At 35.6% G+C, this 10,532-nt stretch overlaps 1 protein-coding gene and 1 long non-coding RNA gene across 3 annotated transcripts; both read left to right on the top strand.

The window, feature by feature from the left end:
• The first annotated feature begins 1,625 nt into the window (after positions 1 to 1,625).
• On the top strand, positions 1,626 to 5,939 carry LOC128156077 (uncharacterized). Of its 2 annotated transcripts, none has more exons than XM_052818067.1 (3): positions 1,626 to 1,770; positions 1,972 to 2,192; positions 3,387 to 5,939. In XM_052818067.1, the coding sequence occupies exons 2-3, from the start codon at positions 1,982 to 1,984 to the stop codon at positions 4,838 to 4,840; spliced, it is 1,665 nt and encodes a 554-aa protein (XP_052674027.1). In that variant the 5' UTR covers positions 1,626 to 1,770; positions 1,972 to 1,981; the 3' UTR covers positions 4,841 to 5,939. The 2 variants fall into 2 exon arrangements, with proteins under 2 accessions (XP_052674027.1, XP_052674026.1); XM_052818066.1 differs by having other exon boundaries at positions 1,628 to 1,785.
• Positions 5,940 to 9,544: 3,605 nt separating this feature from the next.
• LOC128156472 (uncharacterized) lies at positions 9,545 to 10,214 on the top strand. Its single transcript, XR_008239725.1, has 3 exons — positions 9,545 to 9,703; positions 9,803 to 9,979; positions 10,103 to 10,214. It is a non-coding gene; the product is annotated as an uncharacterized LOC128156472 (long non-coding RNA).
• Positions 10,215 to 10,532: the final 318 nt, after the last annotated feature.

Raw genomic sequence — 10,532 nt, 5'->3', positions numbered from 1 at the left:
ATTGCTTTAATTGAAAACAAAATGTTGAATCAGAGAAGTATGTATGAATAAATCAACTGTGACGGCAAGAGAAAGTTTTGGTTTTTAGGTTTGGTTCTGTTCCGCGCGTACTACTAAGTTATTTTATTTGAACTGGTTTTCTATGATTTATTAGACTGATACAAGTAGATATTCTAAACCAAATGTCCCTTGAGGAAATAAACTCAGCTAAATAGATGGTCATTTATGTAATTTTTATATCAAAGAAAAAAGAACAAACCAGTTCGTTTCGATCGAGATGACACGTACATGCGCAGATGAAGATTTAAACTTTTTCGCGGGGGGGGGGGGGGGGGGGGTCCGACAGAGTGTTTTCCAGGGGGGGGGGGGGGGTGTGTTCTGTCGCTTAATTATTTTCAGTTTTACCATGTGAATTTTATGAAATTGATATTTTTCAAGCAGGGAAGAAGTCCGAACCCCCTCTAGATCAGCACATGCATATAATAGATCTCTATAGGTATGCCTGAAAAAAAAGTTCAGGGGAGTTACCCCGCCCATCCCAATTTTTCTCACAACCAACATTTTTTTATTAAATTTACATAAAGAAAATTGGACTTTTGGGGAGTTGTCCCCACCCCCATCTAAAAAATAAGTATATTCAAAATTGATAGAATCTTAAAATAAAAACAGGGGTTTGAGGCATTCCGACTCCCACCCCACGGGTTGTGATTAGAATTGTGGGGGGGGGGGGGGGCAGTGGCGGATCCAGGAATTGTTGAAAGGGGGCGGGCGCCCTGGTTTTAAGGTGTTTTTAGACACTTTTATGAGCTATTCTTGTTAGACTTGACTTATTGTAAGAACGATAAATGACAACATTAAACTGATTTGACATTCTTTTTTCTACGGGTCTTATATATTCTTTGAAATTTTTGATCACAAAAGGAGGCCCCGCCCCCTCTTTATCCGCCAGTGGGGATGTCCTTTCGTCTGGACCCCCGCCCACACTTTCAAAAATGATGCTACGTGCCTGTAGTCTTTATTACTTTCCTCTGTTCAATTGGTAGGCAAAGTATATAATTTTCGCAATGTACATGTAAATACCTTTCAAATTATGAACTTTTCTGGATCTTAAGATAGGTATCCAGTTAACCTTCTTAATTGCGACAGTCTATTTTAATCCCAATCATTACTATATACATATTTTTTTTTTTTTACAGTTTGTCTTGACAGTTTATAATGTGTTAGAAAAAAATGCTCGATTAAAATGTATCATTACAATCAGGGACGTATATATACGTCCTTGTTTATCTAAATATAAATTTTACCATAACCTGGTCCTTATTAAATCTTTATTTAACAAAGATAATTACAAAATCACTATAAAATGGTTTCGGAATGTTGCTGTATAACTCTGTATATTTAAATTGATGTCTTCGTATGCGTCCTTGCTAATATTATATAGAAAATTGTTGTAACCAAAACATAAATTTTACGACATGTTTCATAATAATTAGTGGATATTAACTTGATTAATACCGGAAAATATTGTATGCCAGAAATTATGTGTGCACATATAGGCTTGAAGGGAGTTGGGGGAAAGGGGGTACACAGTATCAAATTGGATATCCGACAGCTAGTGCCCCCGTATATGTCTCTAAGGGCTCATTTGGGTAATTTGACGTACCACGATTTTCGTGAAACATGTCAACGGGATCACAAGGGGAATACACACTTAAATTGCTGTTAGATTTATGTCCGATGGTTGACTAGAACTGAAGAGTAATATGTGATGTAAGTAAGAAATCGGTAAGTTATAGTAAATGACCACTGAATCACTTTTGTAATGCAGCGCGCTCGCAGATCGTGTTTGGACATTTAACTTGTCGATATGTCTGGACATGCTCGACAAATCTTGTTAAAGCTTACATTAACTTAATCCACGGGAAATGTCACGGAGCAAGGTGAATGATATAGACTAGCTGTATGTTTTAGAGAGCTAGAAATGGCCGTCCCGAGGGAGAAGATAGCCAGCCTGGTGATCCTGGATTTGGAATGTACGGGGCTGAGCAGACCAAGAGTGACGGAGCTGTGTCTTCTCTCGGTCCAGAGGGAGGAACTACTGACCCCCGGGGGCCGACCCAGGGTCTGTAATAAGCTGGTACTGTGTGTCAACCCGGGCAAACTGATAGAACCAGGGGCAAGCAAAATCACAGGTATAATTACTTTACTTGATCAGCTACATAGAGTAAAATTAAGACCTACCTTTATTTAATCTAGATATTTTTATTTTATCGGTGCTTTGTTTGTATTTATAATAGAATTACATTTGCTTTAAATTTAACAAGTGATGTTGTCACTTAAAGTCATTAAAACGTCTACTTTCACATTTTTCCGTGCGCTTATTGTGCGCTCATAATGGTTCATCATGTATTCACTTGCGCTCTGTGCTCCGTTTGCGCTCACAGTTCACGAAACGCTCACCATGTGATCATAAAGCGTTTACCTTGTACTCACCGTAAGTTCATATCTTTCAGTCAGATAATATTATATTTAGGCTGATAACAATACATATAGAACCATTATAACAAGACCTTGGACTTTCGGTTGGATGTAGCTGTCTAATTCTTGCTTCAAAAGAAGTTAAAAATGACGCGGTTTCAAGTGAAATATGCACTATTTGCGTAGTCTTGCCTCAAAAGCCAGACAAATCTTGTTGATTTCAAAGAGCAGTGGCCGAGTGGCCAGCAATAAAATAGACAGGCCTACGTCACATTGCTGTTTGACACAACTACCCAAAGTCCAAGCTCTTGTTAAAATGGTTCTATGTAGTTTATTTGTTATTTTTTCCTGATTTACTGACGAAACACAATGTAAGAATAACTCTCAAAGTCCTCTGTGTAAATTGTTCATTTTGTGTTCACATATCGTTTACCGTGCATATACTTTTCACTTTGCCCTCGTGTTTGCACTCTCATTTGCTTACCGTTCATTAGCGCTCACCAAATTCTGTTTAGCATGCACTCACCATTTGCTCAGAGTGCGCTCACTGTTCGCTCAGGGTATGCTCACGGCATTCACTCACCTAGTGGAAAAGTAGCGTGTTTCAGGGACTGTATTATAGTACACTAACTTTTAATTCATATGAGCCTCATCTTACAAATATTCTTGCTGGAAACCAGCTTGTCATTTAGTTAAATAACAACATTGGGTCTCTCGTGAAAAATAGTGAATCAGTTCATTTTCAGAATACTGCAAAATAATGGCGTCTTGAATTAAAGTTAGTTTACAGAAACTTGTCATTATAGAAATTTTAATGTATTTTAATGGTACTACTCAAAAATATGCAAGTTAAATTTATTTATGTACGTAAATGTAGTGGTATAATGTTCCTTCTTTTTATATTTAAGGTTTGTTTAATGATGCACTGGAGTCACAGCCAATGTTTGATGAGGACACCGTTACCTCAATATCGTTGTTCCTATCCAGACTCCCACAACCAATATGCATGTTAGCTCACAATGGAAATAATTATGACTTCAAAGTATTGAATTCAGAAATGAACAGAATTTCAAAATCATTGCCAGGGAATATTTATTGTGTAGATTCTCTAGAGGCGCTTCGAGCCCTTGATTCAGTGGCTACTGATGAATCTTCAATTACAGCAAGAAATTCTAGCAATACAGCAACTTCAACTCCTTCTGGGCAGAATATTCCAGAGATTCCAAAAGACGTTTTTGATATCAAGTCACGAGTGAGACAGATAAAAAGAAAGTGTGACGCAGACTTTGATCGACCTCCAGTTCAGGCAAAATCTGTTCGAAAAAGACTCTTTGATTCAGCTGGAAAAAAAGATGAGGTAGAGAATGGAGACCCATTGGACCTGACCGGTCACAAACCAATGGGATCAAGTATGAAGATGTCAGCTGATGTAGTGAGCAAGAGAAACACTTGTGATGTAGAGTCTGTCAAAAAGCGACTGACTTTTGATGAAGATGATGATGAGAATGAAGATGATGAGCATAATGATGATGAGAAAGAAGATGAAGATGTTGAGATGTCAGCCAGTGAAGAAAATAAGAACCAGTGTCAAGAAAACACTGGTAAGTCAGATGGTACCATTCCCAACTCACAGGGCAGTCTGCCAGATGTAGACTTCCTACAGGCAGTAGAACACCTGGAGCACTCAGCATCAAACTCGACAAGAGGTTCAGAAACAAAGACACTCTGTGTCACTCCTCAAAGTACCGCTACAGTTCTGGGATGTTTTACTCCTAAAGAACAGACTGTGAATGTTTTATCTAATTGTGAGGGTTTGTGTACCCCAGAAACCCCTTCCACTAGTGGTCAAAACATGAACTCTGCTAATATGGTCAGTCCAGTAAGAGATCTCTTGGGAAAATCTCGGAATGATGAATGTGTTTCCTTACAAGCAAGCCCTCTCCAGAGAGGACAGTCTCCACCCTCAGAAAAATGCCTCACCCCCATGACGGGACTTGTCCGCTCCACGGCGGCCTTTCAGCTGGGCACACCAGTAAAGGACCTTAATAAGAATTCATACTGTCAGTCACAGAAGGAAGTGGTCCCTAATGGAATGGCGTGTCGCTCACTCTTTAGGCAGATGGCTGACATAGCATCTGCTGGACTCAGACCAAGTGCTCCTCCATTGTCGCTCTACTCAAACAGAATTTCTTATAAACTCGGAGAGGTGTACGGGAGAACATTTGGACGGGAGCCAGACGACCTTCACAGCGCTGAGTCAGACTGTGTCACTCTGATGAGGGTGGTCAAGCATCGGTCCCCAGACTTTATCCAGTGGGTTGATGAACATGCTGTTTTATTGTCCTCTACAGGGCTTTATTAAAGAAACAAACATTTTTATATAAATGAAGTATGTTTTACTTCAGCCTATGAATCCTTTACAATTCAGTCACTTTTTACCAAGTTTGACATCATGTTTATAATGCTGTATTGTTTTTAGGAATTTATATTTTTACATTATTTCTTTTTAGCCTAGACTTTTAAATTTTTCATGTAGAATTTTTTGATAACTTTAACAAGTACATGTAAATCAATACGCTGGTATCATTTTACCTAAGTACACAAAATTATATAATTTAATGGTTACTACACTTTCCGCTGTTGATTATAACTGTTCTTTAAACAAAACAGTTACTTCTAAAACAACAGTTATCTGTGACATTTACTTCTAAGATGACAACTATAGTATATTGATGTAGGATAGGCGATTAAACCAGTAGTTGAATTAAGTAGGATTTAAAGAGATGTAGACTAGAATCACAGTAGAATAGTCACAAAGCGTCACAAGCATCTTAATAATTCTGACTACCTAAACAGTAGAATAGTCACAAAGCATCACAAGCACCATAATAATTCTGACTACCTAAACATTATCTGACATGTATGCCTTCAGTGAAGTTCAACAAATTCAGAACAGGTTACAAATTTTGGAAGACTACTGTGTAAACATTTTTTGAGTATCAGGGTTTCATAAAATATGAAATTCAGAGAAAAATTGACCTCCAGTTTATAAAACTCCTAATGTTACAGCAGGGACGTGTAAGTTAGTGCTTCCCTACACTACAAACTACTGTGGTAAGATGAGACATGTACACATTGTGATGGGGCATTAAGTAGATATTCAATCAAGTCTCAGATATGACATATATATATATAATTGAGATCTGGAATTGTTTTAGGTGTGTTTGTTGATTTTGTTGTTAAGTTTGTGAAACCTGTGCACTTTTTTTACCTCAACTTTCACAAAGATTTATAAATGACTTTTTATGGATTTTTTTTAAATGATTGTAGTATTTTTAGTGTTTTTGAAAGATGCATGAATTTGTTACACCTTGTAGACAACGATGTTGATATTTATTAGACTGTTACAGGGACCAATACTGAGACCACATGTTGTTGAAGATAAATAGTTAACTGTAAAACTGAAATCTTGTCTTTTTTAAGGCCACCTGAGTCACTCGGGTGACCTATTGCAATTGGTCTTCGTACTTTGTCGTGTATCAAATGTTACATTTTAACTTCATCTTGAAAACTATAAGGCCAATTGTTACCATTTTTTGATGTGAAGCATCTCTATGGTTAGGAGAATCTAAATTGTGAAATTTTTGGCATTACACCTTGTGCCTCTTACAAGGAGGCAATATTAAAAAAAAAAGGCCAAATTTTCAAAAATCTCCTTCTTTACTTTTATACATGTCGGGGAAAAAACTAAATGCAGAGTTATGATGTCCATGAAGCCCTCTACTGAAATTCAGAAATTTATAGTCCTCCTCTTCCATATAAATTTGAGGAAAACCTAAATGAATGCTATGAAGTCCTCTACTTAAATTGTGACATTCATGGTCCTTGGGTCAGGAGTTCAGGCCCTAGGATGGGGCCTATATGGTCACACAATCTTATTATGATTTAATGATATTTTCTTCATTACTATCACAGTTGTTGTAGATTAAATTATGCATTGTTATTATGTTCATAATGTTCTGATGTTAAATTGTGAAGTTCGCTGACAAGGCCATGAGGCAGAAGTTGAGGCTTTTTATTGAAAAAAAGGGGTGGGGTGATATATTTAGATATTGAACATGTATTATATTACCTTTGGAAATTTTTGTGTGTCATCTATTAGCAATTTTAACTTCATCTTGAAAACTACATGGTTAATTGTCACTTAGTAATACTGAATTATAAATGTGTTCTATTTTAGGAAATCAAATCAACTTTAATATCCTGTGCTTTGTGTACTTGTAGAAATAAGCTGTATACATTGTGTGTGCATTACAGCTCTGCATGTCTCTTATAAGTAGAAGATTACATTTTTTGGCCCCTGGAGCTAAGATTCCTTCGACTCTTGACCCTTCCCCCAATCCTTCAAAGAAGATAGGTGGATAAGGCGTGTAAAATGTCCATACACGGTCGGACAAGAAACTGAAAAATCAAAATATCAATAAATCTTATATTTAAAAAAAAAATCATTAAAACAATATAAATTCAACATTTGATTGATTTTAAACCTATAAATATGTTCAATACTTGGAATATGTTGACTCAAACAGGCGTATACGTATCAAAACCTGCAAATAGTGTCATTTTTTAGAACTTTAAGGCATTTTCTTTTATAGAGTGGGTCTGGACTCCATATTTAAGGTCTAATGGAAAACAAACTGATTTCAATCAACAAAAAACGTGGAGATATGACCCACTATACATTAAAAATATTATTTTGTACCCCAACAATTGAACATTTTGAAAAAATAATACAAGTCCGTAAATTCGTAACCAAAGTGGCACATAGTATTTAAAGAGCCTACCTTGTTGTGTCTGAAATGGCTCAGTGGTCAGAGTTCCTAACATAAGCTAACCTTATATATCTAGGGTTTTTATGCGATGGGTTCAATACCAACAAAATTTCAGGCAATATTTTTTTCTTATTTTTTGTTAAATACATTAAAAACTGAATAGTTAGAAATTGTGCTTTGGCAAACTCGTATTATAATTTATTTGAAAAGATTTAATTGGGAAAAAATGAATTCAAAATTGTATTTCACGACTAAACCGAATGGGCATATGCGCCATTTTATTCCCCCATTTTCTTTTTCAAACATCAAATAATAAAAGCGGGGTTAGTCAGATTTTATTATTTTCCCAGGAAATTCCGCCCTTTTGAAAGCAGAATTTTGTTGTTAAATACAAAGGAACAAATGTAGGTAGTGCTTTTCAGGGAGCTGAGTGTTGTTCGTGACTTATGCCCTTTATCAAATTGTTTATTTTATGCATGTCTGGTCATTCATTATGAGTAGCATTGTCGTGTAATGGGGACCTGGGTTATATAAGCTTGCTCACTCTTTCTTTTATTGGGGTCTGTCTATATAAGGTTTGAATTCATTTTGTTTATTTACCATAGCAAGACTTTTTTCTTATTCAATGAATTAAATCCAAATTAAATTCATTTATTTTGGGTTGGGAATACATGCAAATACAACGCTTTGTGAAATCAGAAATTATTATTATATTTTTTAAAACACATTTTGTTGAACATGATTTTGATTTCAATTTAAATTAAAAAAAAATTATTCACCCCCCCCCCGCCCAATTTTATAGATCCTTATATATATTTTTGAATGGTACACTACATCTATCAGAAGTTTAATGATTATTTAGCAAAAACAGAATTAGGACCGAACCAATTATGGCGCAAAAAAGTCCGCATTTTGACTGAACAGCCTAGCTTAATGTGCAATTAAGTGAATGGCTCATAGCGTGTCAAAAGTAGGGTGTCAGAAATATGTTCATGTATACAAAAAAATCATACCACTACTACTTTAATTTTATCAATTTTATCGCCAGTGTCATGACCCCCCCACCCACACATTTATATGCCTCTGTGCTGTGAACATGATCTTTTTTTATCTCCAACCTAATTAATATATATATACATTTGACAAAGACACTAATTTGAATTTTTTCGTCATTCAAATAAATCGCTGTAATGATCTCATGCGCTGATCTAAAAGGGAGGGGACAAAATCCGCACTTTAGATTTACCAAAAATAGGCCTCCACCCGCAAACAAAATTATAAATTATCGCTCGGACCCCACCATTTCCGAAAAAAAAAAATTCTGGATCCGCGAATGCATCTGTTGTCTCGAGATTATAGAAATATATGTAGTCGCTGAAAAGCAAGTGTTTGTTAACGCTACCACGGACAGGCGCAGGTTTCGAAATCTCACTGACGAGAGAGAAGTCCATGTACCTGATTTGTCCACAAAATATTATGGTGTTCAACTAATCTGCAGCTATTAATTAAATAAGATAAAACTCGATGCAATATTCGATGCCGGGGGAAATTAAAAACTATGTTACCTTTCTTGGAATTTATATAGCTAGGTTAATTTACTGAATTATTTTGCAAGTTAAAATAAAGATTTAAATTTTCATTTATGTACGATAATTTGCGGGAAAAAATACAATTAGTGGAAGAAGAATTTTATATGTATTCCTTTTTTTTTTTACAACATTTTACTCAAGATTTTTTAAACTTGATTTTAAACGTTTTCTTCATTTAGAACTATAGTAGTGATAATTTATTTTCTAATAAACTGATAAAAACCGCCACCAACGCTGTCACCGTTTGCGGTTCTTTTATCATTAACATAGAGCATGCGGAACACCCTCAAAAATCTATCAAAATACAATTGTATACACGTACTATACTTATATTGAATTTCAACTACATTATTGATAAATTGATAACTGGTATGATACAAAGAAAAATATAAGTGATCTACAGGAAAGTCAGGTATTAATGCACTGAACAGGTAGGAATTAACGATCTATCTCTCATAAGACGAAAGGTATATACTTTTTATTTATTGAGACATTTGGTCAAATCGTGATAGACCGTTACTTGTAGGCAATGTGCGAACACACCCCTCACTAGTTTGTTTACAAACATCGCCCTGTGGTCAGTTGTTTGGTCGTTTCAAACCACCATTAATGGCGCCTCTATGAGCGTTTTTACAATAATGTGTCGCAGCATTGCGTATAAATATATATGATCTGCCCACACTTCTGTCCGACGATTAAGACACACGGAATAGAAACTGAATAGAAACATGAAAATCAGTCGAACTCTCCTTCCTCTTCTGCTTATAGCGGGAATACTCTGTAGCCTATTCATTCCCTCTGAAGGTAAGTCTAATCATCCATATTCATTTGTTGATTTGAAGAAAAAACTTAATCAGTCGCACTTACATTTATAAATAATAAACCGTCACATTTACTTTGTAGGTCAGCGTAGGTGGTATGGTAGATCTGTGGGGTATCGTGGTGGCTATGGATTAGGTCGTCGTAATGGTTACGGGGGATACGGTCGCTATGGGAGATACGGCCGAGGTTATGGTTACGGAAGGAATAGACGTTATGGCTATGGGAGACGACGTTATGGATGAATTTAAAACCTTAAAGGTACACAATCTGGTATTTAGGTATTTATCAAATATTTAAAAAAAATATCATGACAAAACCCCCACATGTTGTTCTGAGCATCTTACGTGACGTATGTAATTTTTATTTTATTTTGGTTTGCAGAAACGGAACAAGACAATGATATTTCTATCATCGATGTGCAATTCTTCTAATGCCTCATAAATTTCTTCTAAAAATATAATTGAAACCCGTTGAATAAAACTCTTTTGATGTTTCTTCTGGTTTTTCTCTCCCTTTCTTTCTCTATTAATGGTATATCAAATGCAAGTTTTTCCGTGAAAACTAGTGTGAAATGTAAATATATGGTATGAACACATATTTTACAGGAATAATTTGCAGGAATTAAAGTTTGCTTTTTAGTTCATAGACAATTTCATGGCTGAGTTCCCCCCCCTGCTTTTTATATATATGTATTTTTAAAATTTAGTTATCATTGTCATTAATTTGTCTTGTTAACCAGGAAGTCGAAAACATTGTTTATTTTTTAATAAAAAAAAATTTGGACTAGTACAAAATTTTTGTATATAGCCTA

The sequence above is a fragment of the Crassostrea angulata genome, chromosome 7 (genome assembly GCF_025612915.1).
Source record: "Crassostrea angulata isolate pt1a10 chromosome 7, ASM2561291v2, whole genome shotgun sequence".
Lineage (NCBI taxonomy): Eukaryota > Metazoa > Mollusca > Bivalvia > Ostreida > Ostreidae > Magallana > Magallana angulata.
Note: the sequence above shows the minus strand (reverse complement) of the source record. Positions and strands in the feature narration are given on the sequence as shown.